At 36.6% G+C, this 20,693-nt stretch overlaps 2 protein-coding genes, 1 non-coding gene and 1 pseudogene across 7 annotated transcripts; 2 read left to right on the top strand and 2 right to left on the bottom strand.

The window, feature by feature from the left end:
* Nucleotides 1-11,540: 11,540 nt before the first annotated feature.
* On the bottom strand, nt 11,541-12,811 carry LOC125194204 (annotated as a pseudogene).
* A 2,799-nt stretch (nt 12,812-15,610) lies between these two features.
* LOC125223468 (chlorophyll a-b binding protein P4, chloroplastic) lies at nt 15,611-16,774 on the top strand. Its single transcript, XM_048126634.1, has 3 exons — nt 15,611-15,830; nt 16,019-16,434; nt 16,517-16,774. The coding sequence occupies exons 1-3, from the start codon at nt 15,640-15,642 to the stop codon at nt 16,648-16,650; spliced, it is 741 nt and encodes a 246-aa protein (XP_047982591.1). The 5' UTR covers nt 15,611-15,639; the 3' UTR covers nt 16,651-16,774.
* Nucleotides 16,775-16,893: 119 nt separating this feature from the next.
* On the bottom strand, nt 16,894-19,849 carry LOC125223440 (agamous-like MADS-box protein AGL65). 5 transcript variants are annotated; one of them, XM_048126598.1, is made up of 13 exons: nt 19,652-19,849; nt 19,447-19,504; nt 19,072-19,287; nt 18,768-18,827; nt 18,675-18,693; nt 18,518-18,582; nt 18,411-18,426; nt 18,249-18,310; nt 17,987-18,083; nt 17,783-17,830; nt 17,526-17,704; nt 17,109-17,439; nt 16,894-17,031 (listed from the first exon to the last, which is right to left on the bottom strand). In XM_048126598.1, exons 3-13 carry the CDS (start codon nt 19,254-19,256, stop codon nt 17,008-17,010), a joined length of 1,086 nt encoding a protein of 361 aa, XP_047982555.1. In that variant the 5' UTR covers nt 19,257-19,287; nt 19,447-19,504; nt 19,652-19,849; the 3' UTR covers nt 16,894-17,007. The 5 variants fall into 5 exon arrangements, with proteins under 5 accessions (XP_047982555.1, XP_047982581.1, XP_047982564.1 ...); XM_048126624.1 differs by having other exon boundaries at nt 19,072-19,279; XM_048126607.1 differs by having other exon boundaries at nt 19,447-19,849.
* Nucleotides 19,850-20,181: 332 nt separating this feature from the next.
* On the top strand, nt 20,182-20,402 carry LOC125202914. The gene has a single exon (XR_007173244.1). It is a non-coding gene; the product is annotated as a small nucleolar RNA U3 (small nucleolar RNA).
* Nucleotides 20,403-20,693: the final 291 nt, after the last annotated feature.

Here is a 20,693-nt window from a genome sequence, read left to right as displayed (position 1 = left end):
CTGATAATAGCTACCCCATCTTCTGTCCTCCCTGCTGGATATTTGCATACAACATGCCACCTTCTTAATTTGCTCTCCACCATCCTAAATTGTTGATGTTGCCTCAAACTCCACATAGTGATAGCAGTCTTCACATGCAACTTGCTATCAAATTTTGTTCCCGCATTAATCCGATGTTCCTCATCTCAGTACATAGTGTTGTGTTCATTACCAACATCAGGTACCTCCAGAAGGACCACTCGGTAATTTGCAAAAATATTTCAACCCACTGTGAACGTATTCTGGAAGTGGTTGTCACTTTGCACGACGGGTTTATATATTACCTCCTCATCACTGGAAATATCAGCTTGAGAATCATCACTTAAAATAGTGTCAGATGATGATGACGACAATGGTGGATCATGGTCTCTTCGTACAACATCAACATTATCTTGAACATTCACTTGATTATTCATTCCAACATCAGTAGCATCAGCTGAAGGAACTGGCAGTGGAAGCGGGTTTGCGACGGATTAACATAATTTAACAATTATTGATCGCACAAATAAATCACATAATAAGATCTATTTAGCAGATTATTTAGACAAAATCTATTCGCGTAATTCTCACATGTATCATGCTCATAACTTGAATCAATCATGCTTTAAGAATATTGAAACCTAAAACATGCTTTTCTACGGAGCAGAAATAATACCTAATTAATTCTCCAATGAATTGAAGATGGCTAGCAGCTTCTCCACGTGACGCTTTGAATACTAGACCACAAATCTTCTCTCATGTTCCCGAACTGTACTCCGATATCAGTGTGGGCTGATCTCACCAGAATACTATGGCTTAAATAAAGAAGACAGAAGAAATCCTTTTTGGAATAGGACAAAATTTCGAACTCCTCTTCAGCTAGAGGGGGACGAAAATTACAGTGTTAAAAACTTATTATTTATGTCTCCTTTATTCTCCTATTTATATTAAGTTCCTTTTGGACCCAGACAGGGATCTATGGAAGGTTTTGGATATGGGTTCATCCAATTTACTTTTTACTAATTAAATTAAACCCACAATTTAATATAAGCTATAATTGGAATATTACGAGCAGCCACTACAGAAGTAATATTGAACTCTCCCCATCCAAATCTGAAATTATAAGTAATCCGGGTTTCCGTTTAACTTTCATTTCTCGCGCTTAAGATAAAAAATGTCTATTAATTAATTAATGTCTTCTATGGACTTAATTAATTAACTTCTTATTAATTCCAAGAGTGGACTTAGCATGAAACGCTTATTTATTATTCATAGAGTAATCAAACTCTAACTAGCTAGGTTCCGAATAATAAAACCTTGTTTCGCGCTCCTCTTGAGGACATTATCAAACGAGACTCACCTCGTGCACGATTCAATATAATAGCAATCCTAGCACCGCTAGATATTAATCACCACTACCCAATATATCAGGATCATTGGGTTACGAAAAACCCGCACCATTTGATAAGTCAAGGTAATGCATAATCAATACCATATGCTCAATGCTAACCTACATTGATTAAGAAACAAATATTTATCAAGACCTCGCCTTTCAGTAGATAGCCTAAGGACAAGTCTTGCTGTTAGATCCGTTCAGTGTTATACCACACCAATGTCATCTTATTTCACTAAGGCTTAGAAATATGTGGACTGACATTGCAGCCTTTCTCGATGGATAGTCTAATTCCAACTAGGTTGTGAAATTCATCTTTTTCTTTGTTTAGGACTAACCGTGCTACCTTAAAGTGGACGCCGCCCACAACCGGTCTACATTTAAACATGCATAAACATCCATTAAATGTAAAACATAACAACATTATGACAAAATAATCTGTGTTATTCCTTGGAAATTAAAATAAGAGTTTTACAGTATTCAATCACTCGAAACGTGATTTCTAGTATACAAACTCTAACATCAGCAACATCTGCTTGCTCATTCATACCACAATCAAAGCTCATATATTCAACCCTCGTAGATGATCCAACACCGTAATCAACAATTGGTGGGATTTCTAAATTTCTTAAAGGCGAATACTCAAGAAATAATTCAATATGACGAGTAGAATTTTGAGCCTCATTGAACATAAACATCACACTTTCATCACTGTCAACCCCAGTACATATGTAACTCATACCGGTACCAAAGAGACAATGCCTCCATGATATTTCAATGGAATGTTGATTCATATCTATCCTTATCTTAGCACATATCATTGCAACTAATTCAGAGAATGAAACACATGAATTCAATACGATGGAGCCTCTCGCACGAGGTGGATCATTACCAATACCCACTTGAGGAAGTTGAACTATTCTACCACCCCAATACAAACTCACAAATACTGGCATCATTTCTGCATTAAAAAATATACAATATAATAACAATTAGAGACATTTTTTTTCTATAAACCCTAATTTAGTAAATTTGATAAGTTTGGCATTTGAAACCCTAATGTTATGCAATAAACAACGAATAAGTGAGAAATGTTGAAAGATTGAACAAAACTTACCGAAAGATAAGAGGAAATGGCCGAAAATCGGCGAGAATCGCCGGAAATCGCCCAACAAATCGCCTTCCCCTTTTCTTTCTTTCTCTTGCGCGGAATGAAGCTACTGCCTCTGCCTCGCGTCTGTTTTAAGTTCGAAGAAAGACGCATGATGCTTATGCGTCTTACCCTAAGACGCATGAGCTCTATGCGTCTTCTAATAATAAAAAAAAATCAAAGACGCATGAGGTCTATGCGTCTTACCCTAAAACGCATGACGCTCGTGCGTTTCATTAAAAGGAGACGCATGACCTTAATGCGTCTCTCCCAAAGTCGGATTTTAAAAAAAGTCCAGTACTGAAGAGTGGTTTAGAAGCTAATAATGGTTAGCAAAAGAGTGTTCTAAAATTAATGAAGAAAACCCTCGGTCCAGGAAATCCGCTAGACACTGGGTCTAGGAACTCAGAGAACCTTGAGCTACCTGTCGTTGGGCACACAATCACTACCTTAACTCCCCCTTCAAAACCCTCAACCCGCTTTAGCTAAGAAAACTAGTACATGGAAGTAGGGATCGAATCCACAAAGATGAATGCGCAAGTAAACATGTTCAAAGACTCGGGAACTATTTTTTTTTGGCTGCTGCCACGCAATTTTTGGGGTTGAGCTTTAATTCCTAGACTTGGTAATTGAAATATTTTACTCTAACAGCTAGATCTAGGCAGAGACATAAAAGCATGCATATTAATCGAAATAGAGCGAGACAATTGCTAGATCGAACGAACAGTTTCCTAAATTAACCTAGACTTGGGAAAGAACCTAGACGTGGGGACCATTTTCTGAAAAGGTAGAGTACGATTGAAAAGTTGCAAAATAACTAACTAACAGCAACATCATCTTCTCCAATATTTATCACGAAACAACCAGTTAAAACAGAGCAAGAACGAAGATCGAAGCAAAGTAAACGAAATTAAATCGATAGAAATTAAGAACAGTTAAAACTAAAGCAGATCTACAACTACTAGACGAGGCAAAATGAGAATGTAGAACTTAAACAACAAAATGAAACGAGATCAAGCAGATCCAACCACGGGACGCTTAATCCACTCCGGATCCAAGCCATCCATAACAACCAAACATCATTTCCACCTCCGATCCTCACAAGTCTACGTAGATTCAACCGATCATAAACAATTTCTTACAAAACAACTCCAAACTCAGATCATCCAACAATAATCAGCAAATCAAACCCAAAACAACACGATAAGGTAAACGAAACAAAAACAGTGATATCCATTGCAAAATACGAAGTATCCAACGATAGTAACAACACAAGGCCGAGCCTCGAACAGCGAGGACTCGGCGAGTACCAAAAGTAGACAGAAAAATAAAAGACAACTGTTTCTTCGCCTCCTTAGAGACTGTGTTGCACCACAAACTTCCGATGAAATGAGAACCCCCCTAAGATTTCCCCCAAGTGTGTGAGTGTGTAGAGAAAAATTGGAAAACTAAGCTAGGAGCTGAAAGCGATGATCCTTCATGTTGATTGCGTGCTCCTTTTTATAATGGATAAAGCTTCTAGACTGTTCTTGTAATGCCCATTTTGCCCTACGATTCGATGCTCTTTTGTCTAGCGCTCTCCCTTGTCCAGCGTATTTTTTCCGCCGGCTTCCTCCACTAGGCGATCTCTGTCTTCTTCCTAGGGTTGGCGATTTTCTCTACACACCTGGCTAAAAAAGGTTTGTTAGACCCGGGAAATCGTAGAATTTATCCCTATAACCAATGCATGAAATTAGCCTTACAAATATGGAACCTAACTTTTCCTCTAGAAGCAAAAAAGAAATGCCCCATAAAAGTAAGGACATTTTTCATTTTCGAATGTCCCATAAAAATATTCCCTTCCATTTTTGGTAATTTCCCATTCTGATGGACCCCATTCTCCAAATATTCATATTTATATGGTTATATGGGACGGAGAGTATATAAATTTTAAAATATTACTCCCTCCGCTCATAACAAATTGTGCACTTTCCATTTTCATTCGTCCCACAAAAATATGTGCATTTCATTTATGGAAAGTTATGTCAATTTAATAATGTAGATTCCACTATCACTAACACTAGTTTAACTAACATTCTCCTCCTCTCTCTTACTTTACCACACCATCCTCATCATCTCTCTTACTTTACCATACCATCCCCCTTCTCTCTCTTATTGTATCAATTTTATCTTAATTTCCGTACCATATTCATTGCTCATATTTTGGGATAAGATCCCATTTTAAATTTGAATAATTATAATTCCAATAAATATATTACTCCCTCCATTTTTTTGAAAATAGCAACTATTTTCATTTTAGGTTGTTCCTTAAAAATAGAAGCTTTAGAATCTTTCTATTTTAGGACATGGACCCTACAATCCACTAACTCTACTTTCACTACTTTTTCTCTTCCTCTCTTATTTTAATCATTTTTCTTTTCCTCTCACTTACTTTATCAATTCTTCTCACTTACTTTACCGATTGTGTATTAAAACCCGTGCCATTTCAAATATTTTCTTTTTTTGAATACGGAGAGAGTGCCTTTTTCTATAGGTGCTTGTGATGGATTTGTTGCAGAAAAATAAATAAATTATAGTTTTGGATCTTTTTAACTTGAATGAAACCATGCTTTTGATTAATTGAAACCTAAAACATGCCATCATACGGCAAGAATTAATTACATTCTTGATTCTCCAAAGAATTGCAGATAGCTTGCTATTTTTCCACGTGATGATCTTTCGTACTAAACCACGGATCTTTTGACTGGTTCCGAACAATATATCTATATCAAGTTAATCTTATCAAAATATGTAGAGTGAACTGCACCAAATGACCCTAACTTTTACACTTGTTGCACTAGTGACCCATAACAAAAAAAATAGCACTAGAGGAGCCTAACGTTAAATATAATCACGAATTATGTTTTTTTAGCCACTTTTCGGACGAAAATGCCCAAATAGCTTGAAGGGCATTTTTGGCAATCCCTAAGTTTGTTGACATATGAATTCTGTCACATTTCTGACAGCAGCTTCTTAAGTGATTTTCTAATAAGTTCTGGTACTTCATACGTGATTAAAGTTTTGTCAATATTTGTACAAAAAAAATTCTTATGTCCCTCTATTTCTAGTTAGTGGTAACAATACTTATATCATGTAGGAAATTCATTGAGAAACAAAAATATGAAAAAGTGAAGTTATTTATGCAATAAAATCAGAATAATATACAGAATAAAAAAATACTCCCTCCGTCCCAATAAATATGAAATGTTTGCTTTTCGGCACAGGATTTTATGTAGTGTTGTTTTGTGAGCTAAAGAAGAGAGGGTAAAGTAAGAGAGAGGGAAAAGTAGACATAAAGTTATTTCTATTTTAAGAAATATTTCATTTTAATGGGACAGCCCAAAAAGGAAAACGTTTCATTTCTAGTGGGACAGGGGGAGTATTTCACATTTAATGAAATGATACAATATTATTTTATTGAAAATATTGACATATAAAATATTATTTCATTATATATCATCGAACTTATTTGTTACTCTAAGCCTAACTTTAAGATGATTTTTATGATTGATATTTTATTGATGTAATTTTAATTTAGCTCAAACCGAAATTTTTAACATCATATGAACATTCAATCTTTAGATATAAATTTGTATATTTTCTTGCCATTCATGATAAAAAATTCAAGCATGTGATATTAGCTATTCATCATTCAAGATTTTTTTATTAACAATAGTATTTGAAATAAGACAATGTAAATTTATAAATTAATACTACTCCCTCCGTCCCAGAGAAGTTGGCATACTTTGAAAGTGGCACGGGATTTTAGGAGGTTTTGTTTTGTGTGTTAAATGGAGAGAGAAAATATAATTTTTATATTCATGTGAGAGAGAACTTTTTCCAAAAAGGGAAATGTGACATCTTTTGTGGAACAAACTAAAAAGGAAAGTGTGCCAACTTCTCTGGGACGGAGGGAGTACAAATTAGGATATTTTCATAATAAATAAAATTGATCCATAAATCAATGTAAATAAAATAAATTACAGGAAATAAAAATATGGAAAAATACCAGAAAATGAGTTTTATAAAGAAGAAATAGTCTCATTTTATTATGTTCATATTAATTTATGCAGATAATGATAAATATGTACTTCCTCCGTCCCAATAAATATGAAACATTTGGTTTCCGGGGCACGGGATTTTATGAAGTGTTGTTTTGTGAGTTGATGAAGAAAGAGTAAAGTAGGAGAGAGGGAAAAGTAGAGAGAGTGATGTTTCTATTTTAGGAAACGTTTCATTTTTAGTGGGACAATCCAAAAAGGAAAACGTTGCATTTCTAATGGGACAGAGGGAGTATGTATAAAAAATTTAGAAAGTGTAAATAATGACAAAACTTTAATTACCTATGAAGTACGAAAACTTATTAGAAAATTACATAAGAAGTTGCTGAAAGAAATGTGGCAGAAATCACATGTCAGCAATATAATGGAGTGACAAAAATGCCCTTTTAGGGTCTGAGGGTGTTTTGGTCCGAAAAAACATGATCCGCGATTATATTTACGTTAGGCCCCTCTGGTGCTATTTTTTTTGTTAAGGGTCACTGGTGCAAAAGTTATGATCATTTAGTACAGTGCACTCAAATATACATGGCTTGAATAAAGAAGAAACAAAATTCTCACATAGAGTGAGAAAGGAATGTGAGAAAGGAAATCAGCGCCCCACATTAGAGAAAATGACAAAAATTATGTGTGTTCACACTGTCTATAATTTATTCTCCTGTATTTCTTAAGTTATATATTCGGCCCAGTCAGTAATCTATGGAGATTTGAATGCAAGTCATACTCATTTGGCTTTTAACTAATTAAATTGAACCTCAATTTAGTCGAAGCACTAAATGGATTATTATTATCAGCAACAACATTAATACTATTGATTCACCTATCCAAATCCGAAATTATAAGTAATCCCGATTTCCTCGTTTAATTGATTATTTCTCGCGATTAAGATATAAATATTAATTAATTAATTAATATTCTCTCCGTCCGCCATTAGAAGTCCCACTTCTTGGCGTCACGGGTTTTAAGAAATGTTAAGAAAAATGGGTGGAAAAAAAATAGTGGAATATGAGTCTCACTTGTATATATTAGTTTTAAATGAAGTGTAACAGGAATGGGTTAGTGGAATGTAAGACCCTATTACCATTTATGGTAAAAGTGAACCAGGACGCCTATTCGTGGACAGAGGGAGTATATGCTATGAACTTAATTAATTAATTTTTATTTATTCTTAGATTGGACTAAAAAATGTTTATTTATTATTCTTGGAATAAAATCGCAACTAGCTAGGTTCCGAAGAATAAAATTTTATTTCAAGCTGCTCTTGAAGACATTATCAAACCAGACTCACTTAGGGCATGATTCAACATAATAGCAATTCTAGCACCGCTAGATATTAGTTACAACTACCCAAAATATCAGTATTATTGAATTGCGAAAAATCCGCACCATTTGATAAATCAAAGTAATGTATAATCAATAACGTATGCTCAAAGCTAAATATATTGGTGTAGAAATGGTAGTTTATCAAAACCACATCTTTTAGTAAATAACATAAAGACTTGTCTTGCTATTAGATTCGTTCTGTGCTATACCACACCAATGACACCTTATTTCGTTAAGGCTTGAAAATATATGGGTTAACGATGGGTAGTCAAAGCCTATCTAAATTGTGAAATACTCCCTCCATCCCTTAGATTTTGTCACACTTTGATCGATCACGGATTTTAAGAAATGTAATGGAAAATGAGTTGAAAAAGTTAGTGGAAAGTGGGTCCTACATTTATATATTATTTTTATAATAAAATGTGAGTTGGAATTAGTTAGTGGAATATGAGGTCCACTACAAAAAATGGTAAAAAGTGAAATGTGACAAATTTTGTGGACGGACGAAATAAAAGAATGTGACAAAATTTAAGGGACGGATGCAGTACTGTTTTCTTTTGTTCAGAACTGACCATGTTACCTTAAGGTGAACGTAGCCCACAACCGGTTTACTAAAACAAAGACTTTGACATGTTTTGTTTTTTATACATTTAAATATGACAATATTATGACAAAATAATTTGTTTTATTCGTTGAAAATTAAAATAAGAGTTTTTACAATATCCAATTATTTGAAAGGTGATTTAAAGTATAAAAGTATAATAGCCTGTTTCACCATCAATGTTATATTTTAATAGCCTGTTTCACCATCAATGTTATATTTTAAATTAAATGCAACTTTTGGAATGCAACTTTTGGAATGTTTCACCATCAATGTTATATTCGTCTCACTTTGAATGGGCATAGGTTTTAAAAAATGTGATGAAAAGTGAGTTGAAAAAGTTAGTGGAATGTGAATCCTACTTTTATATATTAGTTTTATGATAAAATATGAGTAGGAATGAGTTAGTGGAATATGAGGTCCACTACCACAAATGGTAAACGTGAAATGGAACAAATTATGTGGGACGGTGATTCACTTGGATTTTACTTGGTTTTAGAGTGTAGTTTTACTTGGTTTTGATCATATATTGTGTACTCCCTCCGTCTGTCATTAGGAGTCCCGGTCACTTTTGGGTACTCGTTTTGTAAAAATGATACTCCCTCCGTTCCACAGTAATAGAGACATTTCATTTTTTGCACTCGTTTTGAAAAAATGATAATAAATAGTTAAAGTGGAGAGAGAGTAAAATAAGAGAGAAGAATAATGTAGAGAAGAGTCTTAACTATTTATAATTATTTTTTTCAAAATGAGTGCGCAAAATGAAATACCTCCATTACTATGGAACAGAGGGAGTAATAAATAGTTATATTGGAGAATTTGTAAAGTAAGAGAGAGAATAATGTTGATAAGAGTCTTCTCTATATTATTCTCTCTCTTACTTTACAATTTCTCCACTTTAACTATTTATTATCATTTTTACAAAATTAGTGCTCAAAAGTGACCGGGACTCCTAATGGCGGACGGAGGGAGTACTTTGAGACATGGTTATAGCTAATTCTCTTTTATGTTGGTATTTTGACCATTTTGTGAAGAATGTGTAGAAAAATGTACAAAATATGTGGATGTACAGCTGCTTTGATTCGAGATAGTTTTTCTGGAGATTGTGAAGTCCGATTCGCACATAATGCATACCATTCTCTTCGTTTTCGAAAGAGCTTCGCGTGGATATCTTAAATACCTCAATCGGAGTTCGGTAGAAGAAGTTATGGCCGTTTTACCAAGACTGCGCGGAGCAGTGACATATCTGGCGACTCGCTAGGTTCGCATGCAAACGAACCTGGCGACCCGCCAGCAAAACACGAGAAAAATGCCATAGGAAGTTGGCGACACACCAGCTTCGGCGCACACCCAACCTGGCGACCCGCCAGCTTCGTCTTATTTCGCGCCCAAAGTCAAGCCTAGGTATATATATGCTTAGGAAACGCCTCCAAACAGAACCTACACGCCTCCTACCCCAAACATACCACTTTTTCACCTAGGAAGAAGAGAATAACGAGCAGAGGACGAGTATTCATTGCAAGATTGAAGATGAGGCCTTCGATCCGCTCAACCCAATTCTAGGAGTTCATCTTTAGTTTTATTCTTGTTCAAACAATGTTTTAGATTATTCCTTTGAATATTTCTTTGACTTTTTTTACGAACATGAGTGGCTAAATCCTTCGTAGAGTTCTACAGGGGAGATACAATGATTCTTATGTTTAATTGATTTCCATTTTCTATGCCTTGGCTCATGTGGTTATTTTGACTTCTCTTGTGCTTATACATTTATTTGACTGATCACCTAATAAATGCATGTGGATTTTATTACAATACTTGGGAGATGAGTAGTTTAATTTGAAGGAAGAGAAGTTGACGTCTTTGCCAATATAATCGACAGATTTGAGTCTTTGAATGAAGCTAAATTGGAGCTTTTAGGAGTTGTTACCTTAGTTCTAGGAAGGACACTTCGGTTCTAGGTAGCAATCTACAAATTGTATGCTTCGGGAGAAGATATAGTTTTACCTTAGTGATAGCTTAATAACCCTTGTGACCCTTTGTTGGCATAGTTTGGAAATTAGTTGAGCATAGGATAGTTGTTATCGATCCCGTAGGATTCTACCTTCCTCATCCTTGATCTACATCCGTTCTCTTTTATTTGCTTTTAGTTCTCTAGTTGTTTTTAATTGTTTTTACCTTACTTTTAAATAGATTTAGAAAAACCAAAACGTTCTGATTCATCTAGATAGTAGTTGAGGTTGGTTCGTGGTAATTAGGTTGACACTCATTGTCTCTATGGATACAATACTCTTTACTTACTATTTGCTACATTAGCCTCGTACACTTGCGGGTATACTTGTGTTAAAAATAAATTGAGTCAGATGGACTAAAATAGAAAAATGTGACAAATTATCTGGGACGGAAGATATTAATTTCTAAGAAAATTTTATTCACATTAAGAATTATAAAAATGAATCTCCTCTAAAGCGGTGACGTACATAAGATGATAATAATATTAGTAAATCTTCATACTAAAATGATAAAGATGTTTCATCAAACACTTTGTGACCTTAAATTATAATCAAATCTCAAAATCAAATATGTTCTCATAACTTAAAGCATACATATTTCCTTAAATGATTATCAAATCTCCAAATAAAAAAAAATTGCTACCTTTTTCATTTCTTATTTATTCGTGCCCTTTAATTAACTTATTTAACATAATTTTTTTTAAATTATTGCTGAAAAGAAACACCTGCACTATTATGGAATATGGGAGTGTATGATTTTCTCTTCTCAGCATAGTGCATATAATCACGTGTAATTAGAGCATAATCGTGCACCAGCATAGTGCAGAAAATTATTAAATCATGAAAAAATAAAGATATAACGGAAAAGAAAATTTGTAATGAGGAAATCAAGAAAAGCAAAAGTGAGAAATAAACGATAAATGACAGATAAAGAAAGCAGGCATCTAGTTTAATTTTGATCGGTAGGAAGTTGAGGCATCCATGAAGGTGGAAGCATTCCAGTTTGTTCTTGCACCGTTTTGAACAATGGAGGCAACATCTTATATATTCCACCAACTTCCTTCATTGCATCACTACCACCAGAGTTATCTCCGTTAGTCCATATGCTGAGCTTTGGCTGGAGCCCGCGCACGGCCTCGGCATTGCTCTTTGCAAGATCTTGAAACACTCCCTCCTTTATCATCAAGTAATCTCTCATGGCCGAGTAGTTTCCTCCAAACGCGCCGAGAATGGAGCGTATGTAAGTCCCTTGCGCCTCGGCTAGAGCAGTGAGCCCCTCGGCTTCCTTGAGCTTGGCGTAGAGGTCTCCCTCCACCTTCTGCCTCCGTTGATACAGCTCAGCCTCTGCTGCAGCCTTGATCGCCTCCGACTCCTTCTGCTTCTCGTAGAGATACGCCTCCGCAGCTTTCTGTTTGGCGTACAAGACGGCATTGGCTTCCTGCGACTTGGTTTCAAACTCAACGGTGGCTTTGGTGAGGAGATCGGCCTTGAGTTTTTCCGTGGTTGTGAGTGCGTTCATCCTCTCCACCTCTCTCTGAAGCTCGGCCTCGCGGATGGCGACCGCCTTCTTGGACTCGACCTGCGCGACTTCAGCCTCCTTAGCCCATCCCGCTTTCTTCATAGCGAGCTGGGCGTTGGCTTCCGCAGCCATGGCCTCCTGCTGGTTCTGATAGATCTTGACATCCGTCTCCACCTTGAATTCCTGCTTCTTGCCCTCTCCTTGCCTCTGGGTGGTGATGATCTTCGTCTCAGCGTCGATCTTGGCAGCATTCTGCTTGGTCTGGCCGTCTCGGAGCTTGGAAACTGGTTGAGCTCGACCTGGATCTTGTTGAACACCTCTTGCTTGAACTCCTTGGTGCCCTTGAAGATTTCCTCCATGGTCATGGAGGCTGCGAGGACACGTGTCTCGCCCTCGACCACGCCCCCCACGAGGTCGGTGACGTGGTTGGATGTGGTGGAGTGGGAGGACATGAGCTTGGCGTACTTGAGGATGCTCTCGGCATCGTCAACGCGGGGGCCGATGGTGAAGACGGCGGGGAGGATGAAAGGGAGCTTCTCGGCGCTCATGGCTTGGACTTGGAAGGTGTAGTTGACCGGAGAGAGGTCGATTCGGGTGCATCGTTGCCCGGGAAACACCCACGACTTCCGAGTCAGCTTCATGTCCTTGATCCATCCTCCCGTTATCACAAGGTATTCCGATGCTTTAGCTACTTTATACATTATCACAATCTTTACTTTGTACACACAAATTAGAACAACAAGAGAATAATGAGATTTGTGATTCAACACACAAACTCAAGGTCCTATTTGTAGAGGGATAAGCAAATCCCGACAAGGGAAGGAGATGGATTTTATAAGGAAAATTTCAAACTATTGTAATCTTTTTTTCGGTGTTAATCGCTATCTCTAGGTTTCCTTATCACAACACTCATTCCTATAATAATACTCACTCTATTAATTAAAAAATGTCCTTTTTGACCGGATATTGATTTAAAATATATTATTTGATTTAAAAATAATTAGAGTATTGATATTTGTGTATTTTTGTTATTGGATATTGAATAAACTGAAAGTCGTCATTGTAATTAAGATTTTTCCTTTATTTGTGATTAAAATGTTAATCACATAAGTATATAATTGATTAATTTAGTTTTAATACTCATTCTTCATTAAAAAAAATCGACAAACTGTGTTGAACACAAACGATGATTTTTATATTGAAAAAACATGTACTAAATTCAAATAAAGATAACATGTGGGGTTTTTTAGAGGGAAATCCAAAAAACCATGTATGAATATCCCAAAGGAGTAACTACTGAATAAGTTGGAGGTAAATCTAAGCTAAAAAACTTATAAAAGCAATGATTACATCCAAAATGAAAAGTTAGCTAACACTTGGCCCTAAGAAAAATTTCCTCATTGGGAAGACTACAAGGCAGAGGGATTGACGGCAACTTATAAGTTACTCCCCCGTTCCATAGTAATAGAGACATTTCTTTTCGGCACGAAGATTAAGAAAAATTATATTAGGTGAGTTAATTAAATGGAGAAAAAAGTGGATAATGAAAAAGGTAGAGAGATGAAGAGAAGAAAAAGTAAGAGAGAGTAAAGTAGTGTGGAAAATGTTTTAACTAGTACTAAAAAAGGAAATGACTCTATTACTATAGAACGTACCAAAATGACAAAATGACTCTATTACTATGGAACAGAGGGAGTATAACTTATAACTCAATGGTTTTAGCCAACAAAGCCATTCATGTCAGCTGTGCCACATGAGGGCTCAAAGAAGCAACACTAGTGATAATTAGAGACTTAAAATAAAATTATTGTACTATGATAAAAGATGCATTAAATAAAAAATGCAACAATAATCTCACAACCATGAATCGATCCTTGGCATCCAGTTGAAAAGGGAGCTTTCCACCACTTAAACTTGAGGGTTAACATCTCTATATTTATCATAAAGCTAGGATTCATATGTTGGGTTTATAGTTGTACTCCTGGTCATATGCTAGATTCGACTGTGCATGCAAGTCAAGAGAGGTTCATCACAAAAGTTATTTGCACAAGATGACAATTGAGTGAATTGACAAACCATATTAGATGGAAAAATTGGTATGTTTCCGTCACAACCTTGGAACTAGCAAAAAGAAACTCCAAGAATATAGCAAAAGGCACATTAGAAACCAAGCCGATGCATGCCATCACAAAGGAAGTCATTAGAAATTGCATATAAAAAAAGGTACACTCTTTATTGTCTTGGAATTCTACTAGACATATAAAATACTATCACATATAGAGTTTTTTCACAGATTATACCAGCAATCAAGTCAAAATAACCACAAAATGCATATATGAAGATAACATCCCACAAGATAATGCCAAATGACATATCAACCCCACTAATCCAGAGTTTCAGACAGTTGCAAACTCTTGGATGGGTTCAAACTGCAATTCATCGTTCAGCCTTCCAATTCTCCGGACACTAATGTTCTTAATTAAGGATTATAATGAAGTCTATGCGAGATGACAAGATGGTAATGGAGTTAATAACTCAGTGATGAATGTATGCAACTCTTTTGAAGAACTTACCCCACACCCACCCTCAACAAATCTTCTAACTGATGGTAAAGGATGAACAATTACAGTCTTGTTTAATGCATCTATTTTAGTTTGAGAGCATTTTTACCCCTAGTGCACTTATTTTGTGTCACGATTAGATTAGTGCTCCATTGTTATAGACTTATAGTGGTTAGATTAGCCTAATTAATATTTATAAATTATGTATATCAACAAAAAGTTTAACTAATTTATAATTTTAAATAAATTAATCAATTAAGTTTTAATTTTTATATTCCCTCCTATCACATGAAAATAGTTTTCTTTTTTTTTTAAATTTTCTTTTGGCCAATCCCACAAAATTAGTTCTCTTTAATTTTTGACAAGTTTTTCTCTTAGAAGGTGAATCATATTTCTCACTAACCTCACTTCAGTCACTTTTTTCTTTCGATCTCTCTTCTATTTTGTAATTTTTGCATTAAGATTTGTGTCATTCCCAAATTCCTACATGAGACGGAAGGAGTGTAATTTCTAAAATTAAAGATACTTTTAATAACTTTAAATGTTAGTACAAGATTAATGTAAACTAAAGAAGGAAATATAACATGAAAGCAAAACTGAATTGAACTCGGTGTCCCTGTCTCTAAATCAGAAAATCAAGGATTAACATCGATACATACAAGTGTCGAGAAACTATTGGGAAATCGAGATTCCACATAGCCAAAATATATGCATTAGATAGCCAACGTGGAAAAGAAGGTGGAGCCCACATGATCTTAGCAAGCCAACAGCAGCAAAGAATTAGATTTGTGGATATGCCAACTAGGCATAAAGATAAGAGCAGTCGATTCCCATGTGCAAACCAGCCGTCCGATCCCAAAAATCCACTAATCCAACGGCCACCTCTCAACCTCCAACCGCAACCACAATTGCACCATTCAAAATGGGCACTAACCCCCTAAAAAATTTAATAATTTGAGCTAGCAGAAATGGCCGCCGTGACCACACAAGCCTCCGCCGCTGTATTCCGGCCAAGCCGGTTCCTGAGCGGTTCGTCGGGAAGACTTAACCGGGAAGTGTCGGTTAAACCGTCGGCATCATGCTACAAATCATTCAAAGTGGAAGCCAAGAAAGGTGAATGGCTACCCGGGCTTCCATCCCCCGCCTATCTCGATGGCAGGTGCGAATTATTATAAACTTCGGGTCCGTTTGCTAGGGCAGATAACTTATCTGACTTAAAATATACTACTACTACTATGTTCTTATTATATGTTTTTTTTTTCTTATCTTTTCTATCAAACGACCCCTTATTACGACTATATTTGTAATTACATTTGTTTATAATGTTTATTATAATGAATTAAACAGCCTGGCCGGAGACAACGGGTTCGACCCGTTGGGGCTGGCGGAGGACCCCGAGAACCTGAGGTGGTTCGTCCAGGCGGAGCTCGTGAACGGGCGTTGGGCAATGCTGGGGGTAGCCGGAATGCTGCTGCCAGAGGTCTTGACGTCTATCGGGATCTTGAACGTTCCCAAGTGGTACGACGCAGGAAAGGCCGAGTACTTCGCCTCGTCGTCCACGTTGTTCGTGATCGAGTTCATCCTGTTCCACTACGTAGAGATCAGGAGGTGGCAGGACATAAAGAACCCAGGGAGTGTCAACCAAGATCCCATCTTCAAGCAATACAGCTTGCCCCAGGGCGAAGTCGGCTATCCCGGCGGCATCTTCAACCCCCTTAACTTCGCCCCCACTCTCGAGGCCAAGGAGAAGGAGATCGCCAACGGTAAGGATAGTAATAGTCATTTAAATCACAAAAGTTTCAATTTTTCTCAATTATCTCATCTCACCCGTGTTTTTGTATGCAGGGAGACTGGCGATGCTGGCCTTCTTAGGATTCATCATCCAACACAACGTCACCGGAAAGGGGCCCTTCGACAACCTCCTGCAGCACCTTTCTGACCCATGGCACAACACAATCATCCAGACATTCCAGGGCTGAGACTTGAAATCAATGTACTGTAATATATGATATATTTGAGTGGATTTTGTCTCAAATTTGAGCTGTATTTGTAAGACAATATTAATGTACAGGGAGAAGCAACTTGGACTTGAGTTTTTTATCATCGATACGCAGCATTTATCTCGTATTTTCACTCATCGATGATAAAACTTTCCAACAAACACTATAATATGTCTGTTTTACTACCAAACTAAACCAAAATTTTCGGCCTGGCTCCATGAACCAACTTGTTAATAATCTTCTTTGCTGGCATGAGAGGGTTATAACAAACTTAGCTACGTGCATTGTCTCAACTCCAGTAAACTCGAGCAAGCTGCGTACGAACCAGACTTCGTTTCAATTGCTGGAGCAGTCGGGAGGCTGCAAGAAATGACAAGTAGTTTGCTTAGAACTTGATAATTCATTATATGCATACCACATAACTGAGATATGCTCACCGGATGATAAGAGTTATCGTCTAGCATGGAAATGGCACACGGACCAGCGTTAGGAACCAAACTATGTGGAAAGTCAAAATTCCCGTTTATCTGGTAACCCAAGCTACTCAGTTGAAAATTTACATCCTTTCCGGGTTCAATCAAGTCAGGAAAACTTAAATTTCCAAACGAATTATAGGGATATTGATCGCCAAGAGGCGGTCGCATGTGAGCAGAATAAGAGTAATCATCAACGGACAACAAGTCTAGTCTTCTTTCATTTTTCATCTCTCTTGAATTTTCAAGATCCTGTTCTTTCACATTGGGGAAGTAATCCGAGCATTCCATATCTCTGGTGATGAACATTATGAGTTTTTGAACACAAGTTGAAATTAAGTCACATATATCCATATGTGAAACTGCTGAAGATAGACTTACCGACTACCTAGGAACTGGGGTTCGCCCGATAGCATCATATGCTGACCCTCTCCACCGGGAAGCCATGACTGGTTTACACAGTCCTGATCACTGCTTGTAGCCAAGGGAAATTGCATGCTGTTTGCAAACTGTGGTTTGGGAAGTTCTTGCTCGTAAACACTACCAAAGTCTCCACACACCTATATTACACGCCAAAACCTATTGAAATAAATAAACAGAACAGGGTGAATAATGAGAAATCTGGATTGCATTGTTACCTGGCTTGTGCAGTCAAACTGAATAAGCGGTTCCTTAAAAATCTTTTCCTGTTGAATCATAATTATATCAGTACACTTAGTTTAATCACTCTTAGCCTGGATCGTGCAATCAAGATCTGACTGTTTTGCCTACATATTCGACTCTATAACACCTTGTACTAAATTCATGGAGCATGAAATCAGTGAAATGGCTTGCAAATTTACCTTGGTTATGTGGGTCCTATTCAGCGATTCGCGGAGAGAATTTTCCATCTGATCTAGGTGTTCAATATCTTCAATAGTGTCGGGATTACTCCACCATCTGAAGACAAATGGAACACTTCATATATCTACAAGCAATTAAATGAAGAGCTAACTTGCTAACCAGATCATGATTAACACCTCAAAACTGAATTTCAATTTTCAACAAAATTAAGCAAGTACAAAATTGCAACAAGTCTATGGACCAAAAGTTATGAGATTTAACCTTATTCTTTCATGTGCTTCAGCAAGTTGAGCTTGAAGAGTCGTGACTCGGTTTTGCATTTCCTATCAATTATAAGAACATATTAGGCATTTCAGGGGTTGGGGGTTCAGGCCAAACTATAGTAAGTATGACGTTTAGATGGATTATGGCTAGTGAGAGTACCTCAATTGATGGAGTACTGCAAAACGAAAAATCAGAAAATGGAAAAAATCATCAAAAATTGCATAGGGCTTAAGCAATTAAAATTGTCCAAGGAGTTAATAGTTTACCTTGCATCAAGAAACTCCTCTATATCAACATCTTGGTCAAGCTTCTTGAAGTTTCTTTTTAAAGTCTTATTATATCACATATCCAAAGGGACTACATCACTTTCTTTTCAAGAAGAACAATAGAAATTGAAGCTTACATAGTTCACATTATACTTACTTCAAGACTCTCCAACCTCCTGCTTGAGATTCAGAAAACAAAGTTAAAAGAGGTAGAGTTCTTATAGCATTGGAAGATGAGAGTTATTAGTACCTCTTTGCCCTTTCTTTTGGTGTAAGTTGAGCATATTTTGCTATCATTTCATCAATGTTGCTGAATCAAAAAAGAAGATGAAATTCACAAAAGTCCATGCTAAAGGTTAATCAGTCATATTTTGGTGCTTATTCTTCAGCATCAAAATGGGAATTATAATCAACATCAAACATGTTACAGAGTGTATATCAACAGCGTAAGCAACACACACATGCTAAAAGTAAGTCCTTCCATCAACATAAAGACCACACGGAATAGCCATTATCACAAATGATAAGCCTAATTAAAGATGCTTAATAACTACCTTCGTTGACCGCAGAATATAGATGGCTTCCCAGATGGAGAAAACATGATAAGTACAATGGGAATGTCACATAAAACAGAAATTTCTTGGGCCTTTTTCAAGATTCCAGCCCTTCGTTTTCCATAGGTAACCTGGCGGCTGTTCAGAGTCTCCAATCTCTGTATCTTGAGCTTTACCCTTCCCATCCTTCAAGTTCACAACCACACTTCTATACACCTTTATCATTTTCACGTAACCAATCATTCCTTACGATATATGTAGAATTAGCTTTACTACATGATTTCCATCATTATAAGAATCAAATCACACATCATTATTAGATATATATATATTATAAAAAAGCGATCTTTCCTAATACTATATAGCAACAACAACCTTAATAAGAAATCGCACGAACAAGTGCAAATTGCAGATACAAAATCAAGCGATAATCCTGTATTTCCACAAACAAGGGATCAAAATCGGCAAATTAATAAGAAATGGAAAAGAGAAAGAGAAGTGTGAGACAGTCAGAGTGGAGGAGGAGGATATTAATGGAAAGATTGAAACCCCTATTTTGGCAAAGATGCAGAATAATGACCTAAAAATGGGATATCCAAATCATAGAGCTGATATATGTGAATAATTTGCAATGGTTCGTGAAAATGAAAAAGGGGAAAACAGGGGAAGGAGGAGTGAATTTAAGGGAGAGAGAGAGAGCTATGGTGAAGGATTGAGGAGAAGACAACAGGTTGTACTATGATTTCGGCAGTTAAAACTCGCGGGAGAACCGAACCTACGTTCACTAGATAGGCGCATCAACCAAATATTTTATTATATTTTCATATACCTATACATTTTTTACAATTAATTGTTACTGTTTTAATTATTATCACGTTCGGTTAGATTTTGTTTTAGGGAAAAGAATGGTGAGCGATCAGCCCAAATATTATAACTGAACTGATGGCCTTTTCTTGATGGGCTCCCCAGCAACAGTATAGATACCCTGGCCCATTATTACAACCCAATATCTGGGATATAGAAGTCGTATCCAAAGATGTGTATTCCCACATCGAAGAGACAGTAAGCACTTCGCATATATTTTATACAGACTGTGTGGATGTTCAGAGCACGACCTTACTTGAACAGGATCTGTTCTATAGGCTCGTACCTCTGTATCCTTGATTTCTAAGGAGATAGGAAACCAAGTTTGGTGGATGAACCTTGGCTTGCTTGACCTGAGCGTGATTGACAGCACCCATGGCTTGATCCTTGAGCTGTTGGTGTAGTAGATGATCGTTCTTGGCTCGCTTGTTGCGGACAAAGATGGTCTTTCAGCTGTCTGACAAACTTCTAATCTTTTTGTTTGCCAATAACTTTTAAAGTTATTCCAGTTTACTTGTTGCTTATACGTCGTTTTGTTAGTAAGCGCATAGCTTCTAAAATTTTATCTTAATCTTGTTAATTCACATTGAAAGGCATGCAACCACATCTAATTGCCACAGTTTTCTTGTCAGACCAAGCTGGTCTTGCTACCATTTGACATACTTATAATAATTTTTTAGCATCTCCAACCATTACATTAAACTCAAATTTATTTTAGCGTAAATATTATACTAAATATTGATTTAGCTCCAACCATT

The sequence above is a fragment of the Salvia hispanica genome, chromosome 1 (genome assembly GCF_023119035.1).
Source record: "Salvia hispanica cultivar TCC Black 2014 chromosome 1, UniMelb_Shisp_WGS_1.0, whole genome shotgun sequence".
NCBI lineage: Eukaryota > Viridiplantae > Streptophyta > Magnoliopsida > Lamiales > Lamiaceae > Salvia > Salvia hispanica.
The sequence above is the reverse complement of the archived record's forward strand: the minus strand, read 5'-3'. Positions and strand labels throughout refer to the sequence as shown.